The following is a 25,104-nucleotide window of genomic DNA, read 5'->3' on the forward strand; positions in this document are numbered from 1 at the left end:
GCCAGGTGATCAGGGTCACTGCCACACCTGGATTTAAAGTTATTGATAGAATAGACATTGCTGCCCACATCAGCCCAGCACAGGGGCAGTGTTTGGGGGCAGGCTGTGGCTGAGCCCTGTTCCCCCAGATGATTTCATGCTGCTGCTGTGCGCGGCCCAGCAGTGGCGCGTGTTCAAGGCCGAGCGCTCCGAGCCCTGGCTGCGCGCGGCCGGCGACAACTCCGACCAGCTGGACCGGGAGAAGGACCACCACAACCCCACCCCAAACTTCATCTACTGCAAGTGGGTACCCCCAGAACGGCACCCTAGCCTGGGATGGGGTCATGGGAATGGGGTGTGAATGGGGTGCTCATCTGGGATGGGGGAATGGAGCCAGCTGGGGTGAGACCCCTTGGGGTTTGGACACAAGGGAATCCCACCCTTGGAATTCCAGCCTTGGGGTGTGGACACAAAGGAATCCCACCCTTGGAATTCCAGCCTTGGGGTATGGACAAGATGGGTTCCCTCCCTGGGATAGGACCCTTTGGGGTAGAGACAAGATGAGATCCCACCTTTGGATGGCAAATCCCCAGAGGCATTGATAGGATGAGATCTTCAGGCAGTGGGACCTGCTGGGCTAGGATCTCTGAAATGGGATTGAAACCCCTTTGGATATGACCCCCCTGATGGCTGGAGCAGGAACACCCTGAGGCTCTTCTGGAAGGAGATGAGGTAGTCCAGGACACCCCTGCTGATGGTGCTGGACCCTCACTTTGTGCCTTACACTGGGACAAACCCCTTTGACAGGGCTGGTGGGGAGGACTGGGATCATGCCAGGAAGGGACAATGCTCCTGCTCTGACCCCTCCATCTACAGGTCCTACCTGGACATGGTGAAGGTGGTGGTGTTCCACTACTTCTTCTGGGTGGTGCTCGTGGTGGTTTTCATCACCGGTTCCAACCACATCAGCCTCTTTGGCCTGGGCTACCTGCTGGCCTGCTTCTACCTGCTGCTCTCGGGCACGGCCATGCTGCGCAAGCCGGCCCGCACCCACCTGGCGCTCTGGGACTGCCTCATCCTCTACAACATCACCATCATCATCTCCAAAAACATGCTGTCGGTGCGTTGTGGTCCGTGTGCCTCTCCTCAGGTCACCCTGGCCACAGCTGGGGTGGTGACAAAGGCGTGTGTGCCCTCTCTGCCCGCAGCTCCTGTCCTGCGTCTTCGTGCAGCAAATGCAGAGCAACTTCTGCTGGGTGATCCAGCTCTTCAGCCTCGTCTGCACCGTCCAGGGTTACTACAGCCGTGAGTTGCTGCTCTGGGGAGCTCAGGGCTGCGGGTTTGGGCTGCTGCCTGACCTGCCTGCCCCTCTGCCTGCCAGCCAAGGCGATGCACAAGGACCAGGACTGCATGCTGCCCGTGGAGGAGGCTGGAATCATGTGGGACAGCATCTGCTTCTTCTTCCTCCTGCTCCAGCGTCGCATCTTCCTCAGTTCCTACTACCTGCACGTCATGTGGAACCTCCAAGCCTCCCACCTGCAGGCTTCCAGGTGGGATTGGGGTCCTGGGGGGTTCCCATGGGTGCTGGGGGCTCCCCCTGACCCTCCACTGTCCCTTGTCCCCCAGGGGTGTGGCGCTGTTCAAGGCCAGCATCATGAAGAGCCTGATTGCACACCGGCGAGCCGAGAAGAAGTCTCTGGACCAGCTGAAGCGGCAGTGAGTGGGTTTAGGGGGGCACTGGGACCTCTCTCCCTGCACCTTGGGGCCACCCCCGTGTATGGGACACCCTGGGGGAGTGGGGTCTGCAGCAGCCTGTGCCTGCAGGATGGAGCGGATCCTGGCCAAGCAGCAGAAGTACAACCAGGAGCGGGTGGCCCGCAGTGCCACGCCGGGGCAGGAGGGGCCCAGATCAGGTGAGAGCAAATGAGGGGGGGTCCCTCCCTCCCCTGTCCCCCCCTCCCCTGTCCCCCCCTCCCCTGTCCCCAACCCCTTTCTGGACACATGAGGTGGCACTGTGTCCCATCACTGACACCCGTCGTGGTGGAGCCCTGTGGAACATCATAGTGACTCCTGCACCGAGTGCCCCCCAGGCAGGGTGGGTGGGTACCCTGAGTGCCCCCCAGGCAGGGTGGGTGGGTGTCCCTAAGTGCCCCCCAGGCAGGGTGGGTGGGTGCCCCGAGTGTGGCCATCCCCAGCTCCATTTTCCATCCCACAGTGCCCAGTGACTCCGCAGACTCATCCCAGCAGAGGGAGCGCTGGTGGCAGCCCTGGTTAAACCATGCCACAGGTACAGCCCTGGCACGGGGCCATAACGGGGCACAGCCCCTCGGGGAGGTGCCCCCACTGGGACCTGCAAACGCCTGCAGGGTGCTGGTGGCACTGCTTGGCCAAGGTGACACCCTGCATGTGCCCTGTCCCCAGGCTCAGCTGCAGAGCACTAACCATGGCTTCTCTGCTCCCCAGCACTAATGGGGTGTTGGACTGGGGGTGCCAGGCTGGGTTTGGGGTCACCGACATCGGTCACCTCCGAGCGACGCCGCTTTGGGGACGTGGCAGTTGAGTCGTTGGTTTTGGTGTCCCCATGGGTGTCCTCGGGTGCCCTGGGAGATGGCAGCAGGGCCAGCCTGGGGTGTGACAGCCCTGCCATGGCCCTGGTTGGGCTGTGACACGCTGTGTCCCCCTGGCAGTGCTGCATTCTGGGGGATATTTCCTGTTTGAGTCGGACAGCGAGGAGGAGGAAGAGGTGCAGGAGGAGCCGCGGCCGGAGAGGCCGAGCGCCTTCCAGGTGAGCAGGGCTGGGGGTCTGCAGAGCAGCTGGAGGGCTGGCAGTGTCCCCAGGGTGCTGATGGCCCCTGTCCCCCTCCAGCTTGCCTACCAGGCGTGGGTGACCCACACCAGGACGGTGCTGCGGCAGCAGAGGCAGTCTGAGTCACGGCCATCCAGCACTCAGAGCACTGCAGGTGGGTGTGACACCCCAAAACAAGGCTGAGGGGGCAGGAGGGGACACAGCCCTGCCTGGTGCCTGCTGTGTGTGGTGGGGGGACTCTCTGGTGGCTACAGTGGGGTTGGACACAAGCTGTGCAGCTTCTCTGGTGCCCAGCCTGGTTTTTAAAGTGGATGTGGGGGGACAAGGGATGGGGCGGTGGATGGGAGAGCTCCAAAAATGATGTTCATCCTTGTCTGGGGTCTGACCCTTGCAGAGAATGGTGCAAGGAGAGAGGTGGAGTCTGCTGAGGAGGCTGAAAGCCAGGAGGTGGAGAACATGGAAACTTCTGGTAGGTGTGCAGCAGGAGTGCAGCTCAGAAGGGTGCTGGGAGCTCTGAGCGGGCACAGGTCACTCTCCACCCCTCTTTTTGCCCTGGCAGAGCGCAGCAACGTCCTGCAGCGGGCCCTGAACACGCTGAGGTTCCTGTGGCTGCTGTGCCAGGCGCTGGTGGACGGGCTGACCCAGTGGCTGGACACCTGCACCCGGGAGCACAGGGACATGTCCCACGTGCTGCGCCTCGAGAGGAGCGTCTTGGCAGAGCGCCTGGCCAAGGTCAGCCGGGGACACCGGGGTGTGGGGTGTGGCACCCCACAGTGCCACTGACATCCTGCCTGCCACAGGGAGAGGAGATCAACGAGGGGTTCCCAGATGAGCTGTATGTGCTGCCACAGGAGCTCCCAGGGGAGCCGAGCTCCTCCTCCTCCTCGGCTACAGATTCCCAAAGCAGCGCTTCCAGGCAGGTGCATAGAAACCCCTGAGGGGGTGTTGGCAGTGCCACAGGAGGGGCAGGGGGCTCAGCCCTGTCCCTGGGCCATCCCCAGTGGGTGCCTAAGAGCTGCCCCCCTTTCTTCCAGCAGCCAGGAGCAGGTGGTAAGCCTGGAGAACGGGAGTGATGCTCAGCAGTTCCTGGTCATGCCCAGGCAGCGCAGGCGGACTGCCAGTGAGCTCCTCAAGAGCAGGTGGACGTGGGGACAGCAGGGCTTGGGGACAGCAGGAGGGGATGGGAGTGGCCAGGGGGGCTCACCCCAGCCTTGCACCCCACAGGAGGATGTGTGTCTCCGACCTGGAGGAGTCGGAGCACTTCTACCAATCCCACAACCGGTTCCTGAAGCTGCTGCTGGCCGGGTACCGCTGTGTGACCGCCCACTCCGAGCTGCTCTGTTACTTTGTCATCATCCTCAACAACATCGTCACTGCCTCCATCATCTCTGTCTTCCTGCCCATCCTCGTCTTCCTCTGGGCCATGCTTTCCATCCCCCGGCCCACCAAGCGCTTCTGGATGACAGCCATCATCTTCACCGAGGTGGGCAGGGGGTGGGTGGTGAAGGGACGATGCCACCTGGCCCCCACTGCCACCCACTGACCCCAGTGTCCCCACAGGTGATGGTGGTGGTGAAATACCTCTTCCAGTTCGGGTTCTTCCCCTGGAATGGCTACATCACCTTGCTGCGCCACGAGGGCAAGCCCTTCTTCCCACCGCGCATCCTGGGCTTGGAGAAATCCACCCACTACATCAAGTATGACCTGGTGCAGCTCCTGGCCCTCTTCTTCCATCGCTCCCTGCTGCTGGTGAGCCCTGGGTGGGCGTTTGGGGGGAGCTGGAGCTGCTCCTGGGGGCTCCAGCTGAACTCCTGGGTGGCTCTGCTGTGGTTTCCCACCAGTGCTGGTGGGAGTTGATGCTGCAGGATGGGGAGTGAGGTGTTGGGGCAGCAGGACCCCTCTGTCACGATCTGCTGAACCCCATCGGGAGTTGTGATGGTTCATTCGACCCCAGGGTGCAAAAGACAAAGGCAAGAGACTCAGGATTTATTCAGCAGAAAGCAGCAATGCAGTTTATTTCATGCAGACAATTAAGTTTTGTGATAGAAGAGAGAAAAAGAGGTAAAGGAAATAAAGTAAAAGGGGGGAAAAGAAAGAGAAAGGATGGGATATAGCTACCAACAGAAGGGACATTGTCCTCGAGTTGTCTGATGATAGACACGTCTTCAATCCATTGAGAAGAAAGAGATCTCAAAGTCTCTTTAAGAAAGTCACTTTTTATAGTCCTTTTCCAAAGCAAGTGGCCTCTGGCCAAAAGGTGGGGAGATTTATGGACTATTGTATGTGGAGATCATTGCTCCAAGAAGCAGGTGCAGGAACAGGGGGCTATAAACAGCACCTGCTGAGAGCAGTGTGCCATGGCAGCACCAGGCACAGCTACAAACAGCCCTGGGCAAGCACCAGGCACAGCTACAAACAGTCCTGGGCAAGCATCCACCTTGGCCAGGCTAGAACTCAGCTCCAGAGCGAGTGGTGTGGTCTCAGGTCTCAGTCTCTGAGGCAGATCAGAGAAACTTGGACCAACTCGTACACCCTGACCATGTCCCTCTGCAGTCCTTTGGGCTGTGGGACCAGGAGAAGACAGCAGAGGAGAAGCAGGAGAGCAAGGAAGGGGAGAAGGAGCCAGAGGAAGCCATGCCCACAGAGCCAGTGGGGGCTGAGGAAGGGCTGGAGGCTCCAGCCCAGCCAGGAGCACCAGAAGCAGCCACAGGGCCAGAGCTGGAGCTGGGGCCAGAGGGTGAGTCTGTGGAGGAGGAAGAGACCACACAGCTCCGCCTGAGGAGGAGGAGGAGAAGGCAGCAGGAGAGGAAGAGCCTGGAGATGGTTCCAGCAGAAGGTGAGCACCAGTTCCCAACCCTCATGTGAAGAGCAAGGCTGGCACCCCCAGAGTGCTGGGGTGGGGCAGGATTTGGCCCTGGCAGTCACCCACACTGTGTCTCCCTTCAAGGGGGCGAGGAGGAGGAGGAGGAGGATGAGGAAGAAGTGTCAGAAGAGAGCCATGCTCAGAGGAAGCTGAGGGAGTTTGGCTTGCGGGTCAAAGGCTTCTTCCTCACCATGTGAGTCCTGGTGGAGCTGGTTGGGGTGGGGGCTGTGGGGTGCAGTCCCAGTCACCTGTTGTCTTGGTTTGAAAGACAGGTGTCTGCCAATAAAGGCAGAAGCTTTTTTTTGAAAAATTATTATAAATTTCAAGTTATTACAGTTTTGAAATTAAGGGGCTCATAGGTAAAGATATGGGAATTAGGAATAGCAGTTTTTCACTAGGAAAATTAAGACATGCAGTATTACAAAGAACAATCCCAAAACACTGACAGAGTCAGAATACAACCTTACACCCTGTCAGTCAGGGTGTTGGTATCAGTTTTATTAAATGGTGACTGCAGTTTTTTTGCAGTGGCAGATGTGGTTTAGTTGAAGCAGTGCTTTTGTAGAAGGGTGCAGTTTTGGGTTTTTTTTTTGAAGGTTTAGGGATGATGTGGAAAGGTTTGGCTTTCCTCTGGAATCTAGTGGAAAGAAGGTAACTTGCTGTTTAGAATTTTAGTATTTTATTTAGGTAGGAAAAGCTTGGCTCTTCCCCCTGGCTGGAGCATCTCCCACTGGTATGATGTAATTTTATCAGTCACACAGTGGGACTCAGTGGGCCATCAGCAGATGATATTATTTTGGAGGGAGGATAGGTTGTGGAAAAGATAAAGATGATTGCTTTACTTTGTCTTAAAGATGGCCCATTAGCAGATAGTATGTGCTACAGAGATAAGGATCACTGAGCTTTAACAGATGATGATAAAATCCACATTTCTGGCTGCATTAACTTAACACACCCTGTGTCCCCTGTCCTGCAGGGCACAGAACACGTACCAGCCAGTGCGCAGGTTCTTCCAGGAGATCCTGGACACGCGGAACCACGCGGCCACCGACGTCTACGCCTTCATGTTCCTGGCTGACGTGGTCGACTTCATCATCATCGCCTTCGGCTTCTGGGCCTTTGGGGTGAGCAGGGAGTCCCACGGGGCCCTGACTGTGCTGCCTGCACCACAGGGGTGAGGCTGGGCCACATCCTGATCTCTCCTGCACCCCAGAAATACTCGGCGGCCGCCAACATCACCTCGTCTCTGTCGGAGAACCAAGTGCCGGAGGCTTTCCTGTTCATGCTGCTCTTCCAGTTCACCACCATGGTCATCGACCGTGCGCTCTACCTCCGCAAGACCGTGCTGGGCAAGCTCATCTTCCAGATCATCCTGGTCTTTGGCATCCATTTTTGGATGTTCTTCATCCTGCCTGCTGTCACCCAAAGGTACATCCCAAAGGATGGCATGGCGTGGTCCTTGTGTGGCACCTTGGTGGCCCAGGCTGAAGAGTGGCACATCCCTCCTGCAGGTTGTTCCGTCAGAACACGGTGGCCCAGCTGTGGTACTTTGTGAAGTGCATCTACTTTGGACTGTCGGCCTACCAGATCCGCTGTGGCTACCCCACCCGCATCCTGGGCAACTTCCTCACCAAGAAATACAACCACCTCAACCTCTTCCTCTTCCAGGGGTAGGGCACAGGGCCACAGGGAGCCCCTGGCACCCCGAGACTGCTGCTCACCATCACCCTGTCCCCCCAGGTTCCGCCTCGTGCCCTTCCTGGTGGAGCTGCGGGCTGTCATGGACTGGGTGTGGACGGACACCACACTGTCCCTCTCCAACTGGATGTGTGTGGAGGACATCTACGCCAACATCTTCATCATCAAGTGCAGCCGGGAGACTGAGAAGGTACAGCCCCTATGCCAGGAAGGGTTTCCCACTAAACCCCTTCTGGGGATTTGTTGGGGTCCCCCCTGAACACACCCTACACTGTGTGCTGTCACCCCCACCCTAGAAATACCCCCAGCCCAAGGGGCAGAAGAAGAAGAAGGTGGTGAAGTACGGCATGGGCGGCCTCATCATCCTCTTCCTCGTGGGCATCATCTGGTTCCCGCTGCTCTTCATGTCCCTGGTGCGCTCCGTGGTGGGCGTCATCAACCACCCCATCGATGTCACCGTCAACCTCAAGCTGGGGGGGTACGAGGTGAGGATGTGGGGGTGGCTGTTGGGGTGCCCAGGTGGGGGACACCAGCGTGCCTTGCCTGGCTGATGTCCCCCTGTCCCTCCTCCAGCCTCTGTTCAGCACAAGCTCCCAGCAGCAATACATCCAGCCCTTCACCCCCGAGGCCTACGAGGAGCTCACCACAGAGTTTGAGAGCGATCCGGTAAATCCTCCCTCCCCACCCCCAAATAAATCCCTGCTGGCTGCGTGGGGCAGGGTCTGTCAGAGCCCCCAGGGCTGGGGCTGAGCTGGGTCCCTTTTTTGGTGGCAGTTGGCCATGCAGTTCATCACCCTGTACGACGACGAGGACATTGTGACAGCGCGCATCGAGGGCAGCTCGGGATCCCTGTGGAGCATCAGCCCCCCCAGCCGCGAGCAGATGCGGCTGGAGCTGCAGAACGGCTCCTCCGACATCACCGTGCACATCTCCTGGATCTTCCAGAGGTACCTGGGGCACGGCCAGCAGGGAGCCAGCCCTGCCTGCACCCTCTGAGCCTCTCCTGCCCGCAGGGACCTGGGCAAGGGCGGCACGGTGGAGAACGCCTACGGCAAACACATCATCGACCTGAAGCCCGGCGCGCCCCAGCGCCTGCAGCTGGCCCAGATGCTGGATGGCACAAGGAGTGACCCCGTGTGAGTGTCCCTGAGGGGGTGATGGGACCCCTGTGCTCAGTGGGATGGTGTAACCGCCCCCCATCACTCTGTTTTCTTGCAGGTTATTGCCCAAACTTTTCCCCAAATATGTCCGGGCACCCAGCGGACTCGAAGCTGAACCTGTCAAGCAGCTGCTGCCAGGTAGGTCCCAATATGTCCCCCACAAGAAAACCAGCACTGGGTGACACCTCTCTGAAGGCAGGGAGGAGGATATCAGTCCCAGTGTGTCCCTCCCTAAAAAATCAGCACTGGGAGCAGACCAGTAGCCATGCTGGGTGCCAGCCCCTGCAGACAGCGAGGATGTCATTCCCACTGTGTCACTCCCCTACAAAAAATCATCCTTAAGAGCAGAGCAGCCATTGTGATGGTGTTACCCTCTCCAGATGACGTGGAGGGCTTCCTGGACGTGGAGGTGCAGCTGAAACAGGAGCGCAGGGGCTCTGGCACCGGCGCGCACTTTGTGGAGTGGTGGGTGCTGAGGCTGAAGAATGCCCCACCCCAAGAGGGCAACATCCTCCCCATGATTATCTTCAACGACAAAGTCAGCCCCCCCAGCCTGGGCTTCCTCGCTGGCTACGGGTACGTACAGGGTGCCAGGGCAAGGGGGGATCCCCAGGGAATTGATGGTGGGATCTTGTCCTGGTTTGAAGGACAGGTGTCTGCCAATAAAGGCAGGAGCTTCTCTTTGAAATGGAAACTGTAAACCTCCTTCCCCCAAATTATTATTTTGAAATTAAGGGGCTCTCAGTTAAAGAGATGGGAAATAGGAATAATTAACAGTGCTTTACTAGGAAAATTTAAATAGAAATACAGTATTACAAAGAACAATCGCAAAAACCCTGCCAGAGTCAGAATCCAAGCTGACACAGTCAGTCAGGGTGGTGGCAGCAGTCCCATTCAATGGTGGCTGCATCCTCCTGCAGTGGCAGATGTGGTTCAGCTGGAGCAGTGCTCCTGGAGAAGGTGCAGTTTCCTCTGAAGGTCCAGGGATGATGTGGAAAGGTCTGGCTTTCCTCTGGAAGCCAGTGGAAAGACAGATAACTTGCTGTTCCAAATCTCAGGTTTTATCTGGGTAGAAAATGCTCCCTGGCTGGAGCATCTCCCAGTGGGATGATGTAATTTTATCAGTCATGCCCTGGGACTCAATGGCCATGAACAGGAGATATCTCCTGGAGGGAGGATGGGCTGAGGGAAGATAAAGATGATTGCCCCAGCTGGTTTAAAGATGGCCCATTAGCAGACAATGTGTGCCACAGTGATAAGGGTCACTGCCACACCCAGTTTTAAACAATGGCCCATTAACAGGAGATATCTCCCACAGTGATAAGGGTCAGTGCCACACCCAGTTTTAGCAATGGCCCATTAACAGGTGATAGCTCCTGGATGAAGGGTGGGTCATGGGAAAGGTAAAGATGATTGCCCAGCTGGTTTAAACATGGCCCATTAGCAGATGATATGTGCCAGGAGATAAGGAAATCACTACCTGGCTGCAACAGATGGTGAGACAATCCACATTCCTGGCCACATCAACCCGACACATGTGGGGACCCCCTGGGGGGATGGATTCCTGTTCCTGAGCCTTTTTCCACATCAACCCAACACAGATCTCCAGGGTTTCAGGATGTGCCCTCCCTTGCAGGATCATGGGGCTCTACGTGTCCATCGTGCTGGTGATCGGCAAGTTCGTGCGCGGCTTCTTCAGCGAGATCTCGCACTCCATCATGTTCGACGAGCTGCCCTGCGTGGATCGCATCCTGAAGCTGTGCCAGGACATCTTCCTGGTGCGGGAGACGGGCGAGCTGGAGCTGGAGGAGGAGCTCTATGCCAAGCTCATCTTCCTCTACCGCTCCCCCGAGACCATGATCAAGTGGACACGGGAGAAGGATTAAGGGGAAGGGGCTCCAGCTCCCCCCTGACAGGGACATCACCGCCAATGCCTTAAGCAGCCCCTGCAGCTGGGGCTGCCTCCAGCCCGGGAGGCAGTGGGATGTGGGGTTCTGGGCACTCCCTTGGAGGGAGGATGTTTTTCTGGATGTTTTTCTCTACATTGCTTTGAAGCCGTCTGACCTGCACAGACCATGTTGTGCCTTCCTGAGGAGGGGGACAGGAGGTGATCCCCCCACCCACTGGGCACCTCTGGCTGCCAGGTGGGATGGGGGACTGGTCAAGAGCCAGCCTGTGCCCCCCTCCCTGCTGGTCCCAGCCCTGCTCCAGAACCAGGTTGAATTCAAGCAATAGTCCCCCTGCCCCCAGCTTCAGGATGGGGGTCCTGGGTTGTGGCCCCCTACATTTGAGGGGGTCTGGTAGCCCCAGTTGGACTTCAGATACTTGTGACTTCGGGTTTGTTTTTGGTTTTTTTTTTTTTTTTTATTAATTCAAATGGTTTATTTATACAGATACTGAATAAAACAAACTTGAGGCCTCCCTGGCTGACAGGCAGCTGGGGCAGGGAGGTGGGGTTGACCAGGGACCTGCAACCCAACCCCTAATAAACAGGGGCTGGGGGCTCTCCCTGCCCTTGGCAGGCTGTATGTCAGGAATCCTCAGCAACCTCTGGGCTATCCCTGAGGAGTGGCACCTGTCCCAGCAGTGCCACACTGGGATGGGGATATGTCCCCTGCTGTCCCCAGCCCCTTCAGCTCTTGCTGGTTCTCCTGGTGCTGCTCCATCTCAGCTCTGCAGGGATGGACATGGACACTGGGTGGACACAGCCTCGGGGCTGGGCAGGGGGGGAGGTGCCCCCCAGCCCTGGTACCTGCGGATCCTGCGCTGGCCCTCGGCGCGCACGTAGGGTGGCAGCGTGTCGAGGGGACCCTGCACGAGAGGGGCTGTGAGCCTGGGGACCCCCATCACCCTGAGAGCCACCCCCAAAAACCCACCCCAAAACCTCACCAGCTCCTTGAAGGTGAGGCGACAGCTGTAGCACAGCAGGGGGATGTAGGCAGCTTTGCTCTCCACCCTGTGGGACAGGGATGGGGATGCTCAGGGACAGGGACACTCAGTGGTGGCACTGTGGAATCCTGCAATCCCCCCCAGCCCACATGCTCACCCTGCTGCTGGCTCATCATAGATCAGTGTGGGCCGCAGAGCCAACTCCTCCTCTGTAAGAGCCAATGGGGGTCACTGAGGGGTGCACAGCTGCTCCCCAAATCCCCCTGAGCCCCCCAGTGCCCTCCCCACTCACCCCCATCAATGTCAAGGCGGCAGAGGCAGAAGAGGCAGCACTCGGACTCACTGCTGGCCTTGGCTGGCTCTGGGCTCAGCTTCTCCCCGGTCCTGCAGCCAACACAGGGTGAGAACACAAACCCCCCACACCCCCAGTCTCCCCAGAAGGACCCCCCTACCTGTACACGGTGCTGATGGTGGAGGGGAACTCCTCCTGCAGCCCTACCAGGAAGCGCTCGACCAGCTGGTGGATGCTGGGCTTCTCCCGGCGCTGTGGGAGCCAACAGGGAGGGCAGGGCAGGACTGGGGGGTTCTGTCCCTGCTGTGGGGACACAGAGGGGACTCCCCAGCACGGTACCCCCCTACCTTGGTGAAGAGGGGTGGCACGGTGACGGTGGGGACGCTGAAGAAGCGGTTGTAGAAGGCGATCTCCTTGGCCGTGTAGTCCCGCATGGGTCTCACCACCATCACGTCACCGTGGCGCTGGTCCGTGAAGCCCTGTGGGTGCAGGGACAGTTCCACCACCCAGCCATGCCCCAGTGGTGGCATTGTGTCACCTCTTGGGCGTGTCCCCATCCCCAGCTCACCGTGTCCACGGCGAGGAAGGCGCCGCGCCCCAGGGAGAGGTTGGTGAGGAGCTTGACGGCCACACGCGTGAGGCTGTGGCCCATCATCACCTTGGCATAACCCTTGTCCCGGGCTGTCTGCACGATCAGGTGGGTCCTGGGGGACGAGGTGACAGCAGATCAGAGCTGTCCTGCCCTCCTGGCAGCAGTGCTGGTGGCAGGTCAGTCCCTCACCGCAGCATCTCCAGCAGCTCCTCCCGCGCCGTCGCCGTCCCCGCGGCCTCGAAGCTGCGGAGCAGCTCCTGCGTTTGGGCAGCGTCCGGCAGGCGGGGGGTGGCCGAGGGTCCTGCTGGCCTGTCCTGGCTGCTGTGAGCAGGCAGAGAGGTGCCACTGTCCCCATCCTGCCGCTGCTGCTGGATGAAGCTATCCACAGCCTCCTTGTAGGAAGGGCCGGCTGGGCTGGATGTGCTGGTGCGCTCCAGCCCCGGCTGTAGGATGGATGGGGGCAGCTCCAGTGCCTGCAGGGCAGAGAGGGATACAGGGGGATGTTGTCCAGATGTGTCCCCTCAGCTCAGCACCCCATGTCACCCCAGTACCTCCTCCAGGTGGATCAGGTGGTAGGGGAAGCCGGTGGCCTGCAGCAGGGTCTCCATCTGGGCCAGGGTCTGCTCCCGCTGCTCTGGGCTCTGCCTGCGCACAGCTCCCTCTGCAAGGCAGGGGAACAGTGCCAGGGCTGCTGCCACATCCCCAGCCCTGTTCCTGGGCTAGCAGCACCCCAGCACTGGCACAGTGCAGGGGACACTGTGCTGGGAGCCAGTGATGGGGCAGGGAGTGGGGCTGGGAATGAGGCAGGGAACAGGCAGTGAGCTGGGAACTGGCAGCAGGACAGGGAACAGACAGTGGGGCAAGGAACAGGCAACAAGGCTGGAAAGGGGAGCGAGGCAGGGGACAGGGGATGGGTTGGAATGGGCAGTTGGACATGGCAGGGGATGGGCTGGGAATGGGCAGGTGGAGCAGGGAATGGGCAGCTGGACACGAAGCAGCAGCAGGGCTCCCTCACCCTCCACGTAGACCAGGCTGGGGACGAAGCGGAGCCTCTTGGCTGCCTCCCGGCTGAGCCCCTGCAGAGGAGTGGGGTGAGTGTGGGGTGAGGGGGGAACAAGCCACATACCCCCCGAGGCCCCCCAAGCCCCCAGTCTCACCTCCTGCACCTGCCGGATCATGGCACTGGAGGCTGCGCCCCCCGACACTGCCAGCAGCACCTGTGGGGACAGCAGGGACAGTCACCGGCCCTGGGGCCACCCCCCGTGCCCTGCCCGGGTCCCCCCAGCCCGGTACCTTCTCTCCCGGGAAGATGACACGGTTCTTGCCCAGCATGGCACGGAACTTGTGCACAAAGTACTCACGGAAGCAGCTCCTGGGGACACGGAGACCCCTGAGCCTGTGCCCACACCCCAAAATCCCCTTGATGTCCCCAAAACCAATGTCCCAGAGAGCAACATCCCCAGGCTCTGACATCTCAGAGATCCAATGATCCCCATGAGTCACATCACCAAACTTTATTGTCCCCAAACCTTACTGTCCCTGCTGCCCTCTTAAAACTCAATGTCCCCAAGCCCGGATGGTATTTTGCCCCAATATCCCAAACTTTGAAGCCCCCAATGTCCCCAGCCCAAACACCCCAATGCTCCAGACACAACACCCTTGAGAATTGTCCCCAACCCGATGTCCCCAAGCCCCAAAGCTCCCAAGCCTCCATCCTCTGGAAACTCAGAGACCCCAATTTCTGATGTCCCCAATTTCTGATGTCCCCGGTTTCTGATGTCCCCGGTTTCTGATGTCCCCGGTTTCTGATGCCCCCAAATCTCTCGTGTCCCCATCCCCGGTCCCTTACCGGCAGAAAGGGTCCCCAACACGGATGACGAGGGCGGCCGTGCCCTGCCCGCACTTCATGCACGTCCGGGGGTGCCTGTGGGGACACGGCCGGTCACCGGCAGCACCAGGGATACCCGGGATGCTACCGGGGGGTACCGGGAGCGGCCCCGGGGGTCCATTCCGCGGCCGGACCGGACTCGCACCTGTCTCCCGGTGCGCGGCGGCGTCGCGGCTGTTCCGTGTCCTCCCCGTAGCCACTACCGTCATCCTCCGCGTCGCACATGGCGGTGCCACTCGGCCCCGGTGGATTCCGGTGGCTCCGGGTGGGTCCCGGTGAGTCCCGGTCGGTCCCGGTGAGCCCCCGGGGGTCTTGCTCGGCTCGGGCCTCGCTCGGCCTCGTTCGGCTCAGCTCGGCTCTCACTCGGCCCCGCCCGTCCTCGTTCGGCCCCGCTCAGCCCCGTTCGGCTCTGTCCGCTCTCGTTCGGCTCCGCTCGGCTCTCACTCGGCTCTGCTCGTCCTCGTTCGGCTCCGCTCGGTCCCGGCGGGTCTCGCCGTGTCCCGGTGCGCTCCCGTCGCGCGGCGATGACGCGGCGGCGCCGCTGGATGACGTCGCGCCCGCCCCGCCGGCCGCCGCCGCCATGTTCCGCAGCCTGCTGGTGGCGGCGGCGCAGCGGCCGCAGGGCCCGGCCGGGACTCCCCGCTCCGCCCCCGCTCCCGGGGCCGCGGCCGAGGCGCTGGAGGCGCAGTTCAGCTGCCCCATCTGCCTCGAGGTTTTCCACCGCGCCGTCGGCATCGCGGGCTGCGGGCACACGTGAGACGGGGCGCGGGCGGGGGCGGGCGCGGTGAGGGGCTGGCGGCCGTGCTGGGATCCCTGCGGGCTCTCTGCCCCTCGCCCCGCCGGCACCGGGACCCCCAGCCCAGAGCGGAGTGCCGGGACCCCCAGTCACACACCGGGATCCCCGTCCCGTCCCTTCCCTCTGCTCCCAGCCCCGGCTCCTGCCCCCCAAACCCCCCAAACCCCGTTCACGTGTCCCCCCAGCACTGCGGGGACACCTCGAGCCCTTTTCCCGTCCGATTTTGGGGACATTCCCAAGGGGCTGTGGCTTCGGTCTCGCTCCTGCTTGTCCGGGGATCCCTGATCCCTCCTGATCCCTGCCGAGCCTTTGGGGTTCCATTCCCTGGTCCTGCTGGCTGAGCTGGGGAAGAGGGGCCAGGAATTCCGGGATAATCCGATTTTGGGGATGGGATGGGGCTCTTCTGCCTCCTCAGCCCTTGGATTCCTTTGCTGCTGGGGATGTAAGGAGCTTGGAATGATCCTGGATACTCAGCACTGGGGCTGCTGTCAGATGCAGCTTTGGAGCAGTGGAATAGTCTGTGCCTGCAGGGAGCTCCCTGGGGACTCACCTGCTCCCAGTGCTCCCAGTTCTCCCAGCAGAGCCCTGTGATGCCTTGAGAGGCTGATCTGGAGCAGAGGCTGGCAGTGTTGAAGGAATAAAGCAGGGATTTATTAAAAGGCTGTCAAAGGATTCACCTTGGGCAGTACAGGAGCTCTGCCCTGGGTGGACCCCATGTCAGGAGTTTTCACACTTTTATCAGTTTTGCTCCATTCATTGGGTTCATTGTCCAATCCCAGCTCCAGGTTCTTCATTCCCACCCTCCCAGATTCTCTCCCCAGTTCTCTTTTGCACTTTTTGGGGCTGGGGCTGCAGCATGTCCTTGGTTCTGGGGCTGGATAAGGATTGTTCTGTGTGACTGAGCTGGGAGGAGAACTTGGAACACCTGATATAAACTTTAGAGTCACACATCAAGGCGGTGCAAAATCTGAAAAATAAAAAAGCTTTAACTTAAGGCATCACCTGTGTTTTTGGGGTGCTGGGAGTCCCGGGGAGCCCTGCTGGGTCCTGCTGTCCCCGGGGTGCTCAGGGCTGCTGTGTGCCCCCAGGTTCTGTGGGGAATGCCTGCAGCCCTGCCTGCAGGTGCCCTCCCCCCTGTGCCCCCTCTGCCGTGTGCCCTTCGACCCCAAAAAGGTGGAGAAGGCTTCCAGCCTGGAGAAGCAGCTCTCGTCCTACAAGGCTCCCTGCAGGGGCTGCAGCAAGAAGGTAAAGATGTCCCCATGGTCCCCATCCCCCTCTGAAATGTGTCCAGAGCTGGGGGAGGCTCAGGGGGACCCTGTGGCTCTGCACAGCTCCCTGACAGGAGGGGACAGCAGATGGGGGTCAGGCTCTGCTCAGGGAACAGGGACAGAACCCCTGGGGATCCCTGCAGCCCCAAACCTCCATCCTGCAAGGAGGGATGGGTGGGTGCAGCATTCCCACTGCTGTGGGTCATCCCCCATGGACCAGAGGTCACTCCCACCCCAGCTGAGCAGAGCCAGCTCCTGTCCCTGCACCTCCAGGAATGTTTCTTGTCCTTGTCCAGGTGAGCCTGGCCAAAATGCGCTCCCACGTCTCCACCTGTGCCAAGGTGCAGGAGCAGATGGCCAACTGCCCCAAGTTTGTTCCAGTTGTCCCCACATCCCAGCCTATTCCCAGGTATTCCTGTGCCTCTGGTATGGAGTGTGTCCCTCCTTGCATGTTCTGAAATGCAGGTGTGTGTTGTGCCTTTCCCTGGGAGGAAGGGCAGCACCTTTTCCCTGCTGGCACTGCTGCTCTGGGTTTGGAGCCTGGCGTGGGGTGCAGGATCCACCAGAGCAGGGAGGGGGGGTGGGGAGGGGCTTCTGCTGCCACAGAGCTGTGCTGGATTGGAAGGAGTCAGCCCAGCCCCCCCTCAGCTCTGAGCTCATCCTTGCTCTCTCCAGCAACATCCCCAACCGCTCCACGTTCGTGTGTCCGTACTGCGGGGCCCGGAACCTGGACCAGCAGGAGCTGGTGAAGCACTGCATGGAAAACCACAGGAATGACCCCAACAAGGTGGTGAGTGATGCTGGGGTGTGTGTGAGAGCTCTGCAAATCCAACCACTCCCCAGCTGATGCAGCAGCACAGATGTTTGTGGAAGCACAGCTGGTTTAAATCCCTTTGGGAGGCGGGGGCTGTCTCTGCTTTGTTAGAGCTCCCTGGAATGAGCTGCCTCCATCCTTCTGTTCCTGCAAACCTTGGGGGGGGGTGGGTGGCTCCTCTCCCTGTTCCCTCTGGGTTGACCCAGGTGGGGAACTTGGGATCTTCAGCACAGGAAGGACCTGGAGCTGTTGGAATGACTCCAGGGGAGATCACCAAGTTAATCAGAGGGATGGAGCAGCCACGAGGAAAGGTTGAGAAAATTTGGGTTGTTCAGTCTGGAAAAAAAGAAAGCTTCAGGAAGACCTAATTGTAGCCTTCCAGGACCTTCTGGAAAGGTGGAGAGAGGCTATTGACAGGGGCCTGGAATGGCAGGACAAGGGGGAATGGATCCAATCTGCCAGGGAGTTGGTTTGGGTTGGATATTAGGGAGCAATCCTTCCCTGTGAGAGTCCCTGGCACAGGTTCCCAGAGAAGCTGTGGCTGCCCCTGCATCCCTGGAAGTGCCCATTCCATGTCTGTGTCCCCACAGGTGTGCCCAGTGTGCTCTGCCATGCCCTGGGGGGATCCCAGCTACAAGAGTGCCAACTTCCTGCAGCACCTGCTCCACAGACACAAGTTCTCCTATGACACCTTCGTGGTGAGTGTGACCCTGAGCCCAAAAAAGGGGAACCCCCCTCCCTGTGTTCTGTGCCAGGAGATGAAACCAGCCCTTCCCATCCTGTTGGGATGACACCCCCACACCCACCAGGTTGTCCTCACACATCAGGAGAAGAGAAAATTGTTCCTGCACTTCACAAAATGGGATTTTCCATGAAACTCTTCCCCTGAGGAATTCTAACACAAAACTCCTTTTCTTGGAGGTTTTGGGAGGAGGGGGTGGGAGCAGCCCAGCCCCAGGGTTTGGGGGGGTCTGGTTGCTGCATGTGGGGGGTCCCTGACCCCTCCTGTGTGGGGGGCAGTTGTGAGGCTCAGCCTTGGCCTCAGGGGAGGCTCTGTTCTCATCCTGCTTTTATTGGATAGATGTCAGGGAAAAGAATCTCCAGGCATGTACAGAGGAATATCCCAACCTCAGGAACTGTGTTGGATAAACCCAACCTGGAGCTCTGCAAAAACCTCTGGCCTTGCTAGAAAACTTCACCCTTTGCCCTCAGCTTGTGTGGGGGATTCCAGGCAGGAGAGGGATGTGTGCCCAAAGGACACACAGAGAGCAGGAGTGCCATTCCTGGGATCTGTGTGCCAGAGGAATGGAGGCTCCATGGGCACTGGAGCTGTGCCAGCTCTCCTGAGCTCCCCTCTTTGATTTTCAGGATTACAACATCGATGAGGAGGCAGCATTGCAGGCAGCCCTGGCTCTGTCCCTCTCTGAGAACTGAGGCTGATCCCTCTCCCTGCCCTGAAGCTGGGATCTCTCCCACTGCTGCTCTGTTCCCACCTTGCTGAAGAAGGTGGAGCCTCTTCAGCTGTCACAGTGAGTGAGCAGAGACCTCTGGAGAGAGGAGCTGACACCACAGGACTGGGATCAATCCTTGGATGGGCAGTTAATACCCGTGCTGAGAGCATATCCCTGTGTCCAGGTCTGTGTGTTATTAGCTGCTTCTTGGCACACTCATCCCTGCTCTCTCTTGCAACAGAATAGGTACCTGAAACTGATGGATGGGATGCCAAAACCACCCTGATTTGGGACTGGAATCAGCCACATCCTTTTAAAAAGGAGGAAGGCAGCACGGAGCAGCTTTTTTTAAACTCTCCAAGGATTTTTTTTCTAGAGATGTCAGGCTGTCCTGACCCCCATGCTGAATCCCAGGATGAGACTGAGCTGTGCTTCAGAGGAGCCCTGGAGGATGACATCCAGGGAAACCCTCCCTTTCCTCATTTTCTACTGGCTCTTGGGATACCAAATCCTTGCCTTTTTCTACACAGAGTGGCACAAAGCCTTTTCCACCTTTTCTAGAGCGGGGTCAGAAGCTGTTCCCCTTCACACTGCAATATCTGCCACCCAGGACAAGAGTATTTTTATGGAACATTGTTAAGAAAGTTTTATTTTTTACACAAATAACCCAAGCAAACGAGCACGTGGATTGGGAATGGGGCAGGAGCTGGATCCTGGAGCAGCATGTTGGACTCTGAGGTGGGGGGAAGTGCAGGGATCTTTCTGGGACATCCCTGGATATTTCTGGACCTTTCCCCTCCCTCACCAGAATTGCTCTGCCTGTGAGGGAGCAGGCAGGATGGCTGTGCCATGCTGGCACTGGGCAGGAGCAGCTGGATTGGATCCAGTGCTGAGTGCCTGGAATGTGTGTCCATGCAGGATCCCAGCCCCAGGGATTGCTTCTCCCTCTTGTAATCCCTCCCTGGGAATGGGGCACTGTTGATCCAAGGTGCTCCACAGCATCCTGGTGATCCTCCTGTCCCTTCCCCAAGGCCCCCAGTGGTGGAGCTGAGGGAAGGGTGTGATTCCTGAGAGCATTCCCACAGGATGTGCAGGGAAGAGAGGTGGGAGAGCCCCCCCTCTGCATCTCCCTGCTCCAGCTCTGCTCTAGCAATACTGGCTTGGGTTTTATTTTGATTTTCCTAGTACTGGATGATTTTGGGATCTGCAGCCCTGCAAAGGAGAGTGCAGGGAACCCTCAGCTCCCCAGGCAGGGCAGGGAAAGGGCTGGAGCTGCTCTGCTCCCCCTTCAGGAGCCAGGCCAGTGAGGAGGAACGGGATCTTCCCTTCCCTGCCCAGCCCTGCTGGCACCTGCAGGGTGTTCCTGGTGGGATGGAGAGTCCTGGCATCTTCCAGGAGGGACCCAGGAGCATTTCCCTGTTCTGTGCTCAGCTGGGACCCTCAGCTGCTGGAGCAACCTCCATGAGAGCTCCCTGCTGTGGGGCCAGCACTGCTAACCTCGGCCTCCTTCCCTCTCTCCTTTCCCTTCTCCTTTTTGCCCCACAGAGACAGAGCAGGGGCAGCAAGAGCTGCTTTTGTAAAGCACTTTAAGGCCCTGGGTGTGAGGGGCCAGGCCAGGGATCCCCCCTGTGCCAGGGATCCCCCCCCTGTGCCAGGGATCCCCCCCTGTGCCAGGGACCCCCCTGTGCCAGGGATCCCCCTGTGCCAGGGACCCCCCTGTGCCAGGGACCCCCCTGTGCCAGGGATCCCCCTGTGCCAGGGATCCCTCTGTGCCAGGGATCCCCCCCTGTGCCAGGGACCCCCCTGTGCCAGGATCCCCCCTGTGCCAGGGATCCCCCCCCTGTGCCAGGGATCCCCCCCCTGTGCCAGGGATCCCCCCTGTGCCAGGGATCCCCCCTGTGCCCGGGATCCTGGATCCCACCGGCCATACCCGCCAGTGCATCACCCACCACTTTTTTGCATAATTAGAACTTTTGACGAGCCGTCCTGTTTTTTGAAGAAGAATTAACTCGATGACGTTATTTGTAGCAAACCATTTTTCTCAATAAAGGCAGTTTCATCCACGCGTGGCCTCTATGGGGGAAGCACTGGGATCCACTGGGAGCACTGGGGCTGTTTGGAGCGCTGGGGTTTGGAGGTTACAGCGAGTTTGGGAGCACTGGAGGTGTCCTGGGGACGGTGCTGGGGGAACTGGGGAACACGGGGGCAATGGGGTGCTGGGGACTGAGCGGCACCGGGAACACCGGGAGCGACACCGGGAGCGGTACCGGGAACACCGGGAAGGAGCGGGGAGCACCCGCAGAATGTGCGCATGCGCAGTTATTGCCCAATTCAAAGATGGCGCCCCGCAGGCCCTGCCCAGCGCCCTCAGGGGGCGGGGCCGCCCGTGGCGCGATCGCTGCCATTGGCTGTTTGGAACCGGCTGCTGCGCCCTCGACCAATGGCGAGGCGGGAGCCGGCGCGCGCCACGGTCACGTGCGTGGGGCGGGTCCTGAGGGCGGCCGGAGGTGGCGGCGGCAGCGATGGCGGCGGAGCGCGGCCCGGCCATGGCCACCTGCACGGCCCCCGTCAACATCGCCGTCATCAAATACTGTGAGTGCCGGGGAACGCGGGCCGGGGCGGCTGGGCACCTGCGCGGGGGGCGCGGTCCCGGGAGTGCCGGCTGTGCCGTGTCCGGCCGTGCCATGCCATTCCAAACTGTCCCATGCCATTCCAAGCTTTGCCATTGTCGTGCCAAGCTGTGCCATGCCATTCCAGGCTGTGCCGTGCCATTCCAGGCTGTGCCGTGCCATTCCAGGCTGTGCCGTGCCATTCCTGGCTGTGCCGTGCCATTCCAGGCTGTGCCGTGCCATTCCTGGCAGTGCCGTGCCATTCCAGGCTGTGCCGTGCCATTCCAGGCAGTGCCATGCCATTCCAGGCTGTGTCATGCCATTCCTGGCTGTGCCATGCCATTTCTAGCCATGCCATTCCAGGCTGTGCCATGCCGTGCTCTCTTGCAGGGGGCAAACGTGACACCGACCTCATCCTGCCCATCAACTCCTCCCTGAGCGTGACTCTGCACCAGGACCAGGTGGGTCAGCATCACCTTTAGGACCAGGATCACCTTTAGGATCAGGATCAGCTTTAGGATCAGGATCACCTTTAGGATCAGGATCAGCTTTAGGGTCAGCATCAGCTTTAGGATCAGGATCACCTTTAGGATCAGGATCAGCTTTAGGATCAGGATCACCTTTAGGATCAGGATCTGCTTTAGTGTCAGGATCACCTTTAGGATCAGGATCACCTTTAGGACCAGGATCAGCTTTAGGGTCAGGATCACCTTTAGGATCAGGATCAGGATCAACTTTAGGATCAGGATCAGCTTTAGGGTCAGGGGGTGCTGAGCCCCCTCCCTTGTCCCCACAGCTCAAGACCACCACGACAGCGGCCGCCAGCCGGGATTTCACCGAGGACCGGCTGTGGCTGAACGGGAAGGAGGCGGACGTGGGGCACCCGCGGGTGCAGGCGTGTCTGCGCGAGGGTGAGCGTCCCCCTCCCGCGGGTGTCCCCGCTGTCCCCAGTGTCCCCTGACCCTGCTGTGCCCCCCAGTGCGGCGCCTGGCCCGCAAGCGCCGCGGGGGTGGAGAGGACACAGCTGCTCTCAGCCTTTCCTACAAAATCCACATCGCCTCCGAGAACAACTTCCCCACGGCCGCCGGGCTCGCCTCGTCTGCCGCCGGCTACGCCTGCCTGGGTGCGTGCTGTGGGGCCGCCCACGGGGCGGGGTGACACCGGGGGGTCCCCTCTGCCTGTCCCCATAGTGTCAGCTCTGTGGTGGCACTGGGAGGGGTGCCAGGGGATGTCCCCTCTGCCTGTCCCAGCTCCGTGGTGGCACTGGGAGGGTGACAGGGGTGTCCCCTCTGCCTGTCCCCATAGTGTCAGCTCCGTGGTGGCACTGGGAGGGTGACAGGGGTGTCCCCTCTGCCTGTCTCCGTAGTGTCAGCTCCGTGGTGGCACTGGGAGGGTGACAGGGGTGTCCCCTCTGCCTGTCCCCATAGTGTCAGCTCCGTGGTGGCACTGGGAGGAGTGACAGCGGTGTCCCCTCTGCCTGTCCCAGCTCCGTGGTGGCACTGGGAGGGTGACAGGGGTGTCCCCTCTGCCTGTCCCCATAGTGTCAGCTCTGTGGTGGCACTGGGAGGAGTGACAGCGGTGTCCCCTCTGCCTGTCCCCATAGTGTCAGCTCCGTGGTGGCACTGGGAGGAGTGACAGCGGTGTCCCCTCTGCCTGTCCCCGCAGTGTCGGCGCTGGCCCGGCTCTATGGGCTGGAGGAGGAGCTCTCCGAGGTGGCCAGGCGGGGCTCGGGCAGCGCCTGTCGCAGCATGTTCGGTGGCTTTGTGCAGTGGCAGCGCGGGGAACGCCCCGATGGCACCGACAGCCTCGCCCTCCAGGTGGCCCCCGAGACGCACTGGCCGGAGCTCCGTGTCCTCGTCCTGGTGGTGAGGGGCTGGCAGGGGATTTGGATGGGATTTGGGACTCGGGGGGGGTCAGGAGGAGCCGCGTCCCACTGTGTGTGTGTCCCAGGTCAGTGGGGAGAAGAAGCCGGTGGGCAGCACAGTGGGGATGCAGACCAGTGTGGAGACCAGTCCCCTGCTGAAGGTAAGGGGACACGGGCAGGGACAGGGTCCCCTTCCCCTTGGAATGGGGCTGGAGGGTGTGCAGTGACACCCAAAGGATCATGGTGCTGTGGGTGTCACCAAACTGGGGGTACAGTGGCCTTCCTGCTGAGGGTATTACCACATGCAGGGTGACCACAACCCACCTGCTGTGGGTGTCACTGGTTTGGAGTGACCAGCACCCACCTGCTGTGGGTGTCACTGGTTTGGAGTGACCAGCACCCACCTGCTGTGGGTGTCACTGGTTTGGAGTGACCAGCACCCACCTGCTGTGGGTGTCACTGAGCTGATGTGACCCCCCTGCTGTGACAGCACCGGGCAGAGTCGGTGGTCCCTGAACGCCTGGCCCAGATGATGAGGCACATCCAGGAGAGGGACTTTGAGGGCTTTGGCCAGCTGGCCATGAGGGACAGCAACCAGTTCCACGCCACCTGCCTCGACACCTTCCCGCCCATCTTCTACCTCACCGACCTGTCGCGCCAAATCATCGCGCTGGCGCATCGCTACAACGCCCACCACGGCCACACCAAGGTACCAGCGGGGTCCTGGGGGGGGTCACAGCACCCTGCTGGCCCTTCCCCAGGTCCCCACGTGCCCACAATGCCACCACAGGTCGCCTACACCTTCGACGCCGGCCCCAACGCCGTCATCTTCGCGCTGGCCGACACCGTGGCCGAGTTTGTACAGGTGGTGAGGCAGAGCTTCCCCCCTGCCACCAACGGGGACCAGTAAGGGACACTCACTTCTTACTGGGGGGGCTGGGGGGATGCTGGGGACACGGGGAGTGACACGTTTGCTGTGCCACAGGTTCGTGCGGGGGCTGCCCGTGGGCTCAGCCACGCTGTCACAGGAGCTGGTGGCCGCCGTGGTCAGCGAGCCTGTGCCAGGGGCTGTCCAGTACATCCTGCACACCAAGGTGAGGGGCTGGGGGCTGGGGGAGTGGGACTGGGGGCACACGGCCTCTCTGGGGGGGTTTGACCCCATCCCTGTCCCCAAGGGGATGGTGGGACCCTACTGCTGTCACCAGGGGTGTCCAGGACTCCATTCCTGTCCGATTCCTAGGGGAGTGTGTAGCACCCTGTCCATATCCCCAGGGCTCTGTGTGGGACCCCATCCCTGTCCCCATCCCCAGGGGGGTGTGCAGGACCCCATTTCTGGCCATATTCCTACTGCCACCACCCGTGGGGTGACCTTTTGGGGCCCAGAGCAGGGAGAGCCCTGCAGGCAGTGGGGTTCCCCAGTGTCCCTGACCCGTGTCCTGCCCCACAGCCTGGCCCTGGTCCCCAGCTCGTGGATGATCCCAGCCAGCACCTGCTGGGAGCAGATGGGCTGCCCCGGAGCCGTGCCTGACCCTGGTGACACTCTGGGACAGCCTGGACACACTGAAAGGACTCTGCTGGTGCCACCAGTGGGCCTCAGGACCCTGAGCCAGGCCTGCTGCAAAGCTGTCCCCAGCCCTGGGGCAGGATGTGACCCCGGGGCTGTTTTTTTAATCTTTTGTAAGGAAATAGAGGATTCCTGTTTCCAGTGCTGTTTTGGGGTGTTGACTTCTGTGTGTGGTGCTGGGGGGGGAACAGGAGATGGGGACAGTCCCTGGGGTTAATCCTGTTCCTCTGCACAGCCCTGTCACCCCACATCACCCCTGTGTCCCTTGTGGGGCATCTCCTGTCCCATATGCCCCCAAGTTGTCATTTGTCCTGTCCTTCCACTTGGCCCCTGTGCCTTGCACATCCCACATCCGTGTCCCTGTCCCTTGCAGGACTGATCCTGTCCCCATCCCTCAGATGTCCCAGCTGCTGGGACAGATCCTGTCCCCCCGCATGGCCCCTGTCCCCTCCCTGTCCCTGTCCGTTGCTGGGACGGATCTTGTCGCCTGTCCCCCTGCATGGCCCGTGTTGTCCCCGCGTCCCCGGGGCTAATCCCGTCGCCCCGGTTCGGGCTGACCCTGTCCCTCGGT

General features: G+C 60.3%; 4 protein-coding genes across 5 annotated transcripts in view; 3 read left to right on the plus strand and 1 right to left on the minus strand.

Moving 5' to 3' along the window:
* The window catches only part of PIEZO1 (piezo type mechanosensitive ion channel component 1 (Er blood group)), a 29,800-nt gene extending 18,872 nt beyond the window's left edge, over window positions 1-10,928 (plus strand). The window contains exons 24-51 of the mRNA XM_079316305.1: window positions 129-282; window positions 856-1,099; window positions 1,188-1,284; window positions 1,361-1,529; window positions 1,606-1,695; window positions 1,804-1,892; window positions 2,195-2,266; window positions 2,667-2,764; window positions 2,846-2,939; window positions 3,180-3,254; window positions 3,345-3,517; window positions 3,586-3,701; window positions 3,820-3,924; window positions 4,010-4,268; window positions 4,346-4,534; window positions 5,339-5,621; window positions 5,733-5,841; window positions 6,625-6,772; window positions 6,862-7,076; window positions 7,160-7,318; window positions 7,389-7,536; window positions 7,643-7,831; window positions 7,920-8,012; window positions 8,121-8,293; window positions 8,360-8,482; window positions 8,565-8,644; window positions 8,887-9,082; window positions 10,143-10,928. Of these exons, the coding sequence (XP_079172431.1) occupies window positions 129-282; window positions 856-1,099; window positions 1,188-1,284; window positions 1,361-1,529; window positions 1,606-1,695; window positions 1,804-1,892; window positions 2,195-2,266; window positions 2,667-2,764; window positions 2,846-2,939; window positions 3,180-3,254; window positions 3,345-3,517; window positions 3,586-3,701; window positions 3,820-3,924; window positions 4,010-4,268; window positions 4,346-4,534; window positions 5,339-5,621; window positions 5,733-5,841; window positions 6,625-6,772; window positions 6,862-7,076; window positions 7,160-7,318; window positions 7,389-7,536; window positions 7,643-7,831; window positions 7,920-8,012; window positions 8,121-8,293; window positions 8,360-8,482; window positions 8,565-8,644; window positions 8,887-9,082; window positions 10,143-10,392 (4,190 nt within the window). The 3' untranslated portion in view covers window positions 10,393-10,928. The remainder of the gene's footprint in view (window positions 1-128; window positions 283-855; window positions 1,100-1,187; window positions 1,285-1,360; window positions 1,530-1,605; window positions 1,696-1,803; window positions 1,893-2,194; window positions 2,267-2,666; window positions 2,765-2,845; window positions 2,940-3,179; window positions 3,255-3,344; window positions 3,518-3,585; window positions 3,702-3,819; window positions 3,925-4,009; window positions 4,269-4,345; window positions 4,535-5,338; window positions 5,622-5,732; window positions 5,842-6,624; window positions 6,773-6,861; window positions 7,077-7,159; window positions 7,319-7,388; window positions 7,537-7,642; window positions 7,832-7,919; window positions 8,013-8,120; window positions 8,294-8,359; window positions 8,483-8,564; window positions 8,645-8,886; window positions 9,083-10,142) is intronic.
* CTU2 (cytosolic thiouridylase subunit 2) lies at window positions 10,843-14,697 on the minus strand. Of its 2 annotated transcripts, XM_079316012.1 has the most exons (16): window positions 14,596-14,697; window positions 14,313-14,494; window positions 14,129-14,203; window positions 13,573-13,651; window positions 13,437-13,496; window positions 13,295-13,355; window positions 12,831-12,940; window positions 12,469-12,752; window positions 12,256-12,391; window positions 12,035-12,166; window positions 11,848-11,939; window positions 11,688-11,779; window positions 11,553-11,604; window positions 11,396-11,462; window positions 11,259-11,317; window positions 10,843-11,179 (listed from the first exon to the last, which is right to left on the minus strand). In XM_079316012.1, exons 2-16 carry the CDS (start codon window positions 14,390-14,392, stop codon window positions 11,062-11,064), a joined length of 1,497 nt encoding a protein of 498 aa, XP_079172138.1. In that variant the 5' UTR covers window positions 14,393-14,494; window positions 14,596-14,697; the 3' UTR covers window positions 10,843-11,061. The 2 variants fall into 2 exon arrangements, with proteins under 2 accessions (XP_079172138.1, XP_079172139.1); XM_079316013.1 differs by lacking the exon at window positions 14,596-14,697 and having other exon boundaries at window positions 14,313-14,518.
* Window positions 14,698-14,705: 8 nt separating this feature from the next.
* On the plus strand, window positions 14,706-19,626 carry RNF166 (ring finger protein 166). Its single transcript, XM_079316041.1, has 6 exons — window positions 14,706-14,920; window positions 16,052-16,208; window positions 16,528-16,640; window positions 16,907-17,021; window positions 17,636-17,743; window positions 18,414-19,626. Exons 1-6 carry the CDS (start codon window positions 14,748-14,750, stop codon window positions 18,477-18,479), a joined length of 732 nt encoding a protein of 243 aa, XP_079172167.1. The 5' UTR covers window positions 14,706-14,747; the 3' UTR covers window positions 18,480-19,626.
* A 1,328-nt stretch (window positions 19,627-20,954) lies between these two features.
* On the plus strand, window positions 20,955-24,678 carry MVD (mevalonate diphosphate decarboxylase). Its single transcript, XM_079316035.1, has 10 exons — window positions 20,955-21,088; window positions 21,496-21,566; window positions 21,902-22,016; window positions 22,085-22,228; window positions 22,771-22,970; window positions 23,056-23,130; window positions 23,460-23,678; window positions 23,760-23,875; window positions 23,955-24,063; window positions 24,417-24,678. The coding sequence occupies exons 1-10, from the start codon at window positions 21,019-21,021 to the stop codon at window positions 24,495-24,497; spliced, it is 1,200 nt and encodes a 399-aa protein (XP_079172161.1). The 5' UTR covers window positions 20,955-21,018; the 3' UTR covers window positions 24,498-24,678.
* The last annotated feature ends 426 nt before the right edge of the window (window positions 24,679-25,104 follow it).

The sequence above is a fragment of the Erithacus rubecula genome, assembly GCF_903797595.1.
Source record: "Erithacus rubecula genome assembly, chromosome: 12".
NCBI lineage: Eukaryota > Metazoa > Chordata > Aves > Passeriformes > Muscicapidae > Erithacus > Erithacus rubecula.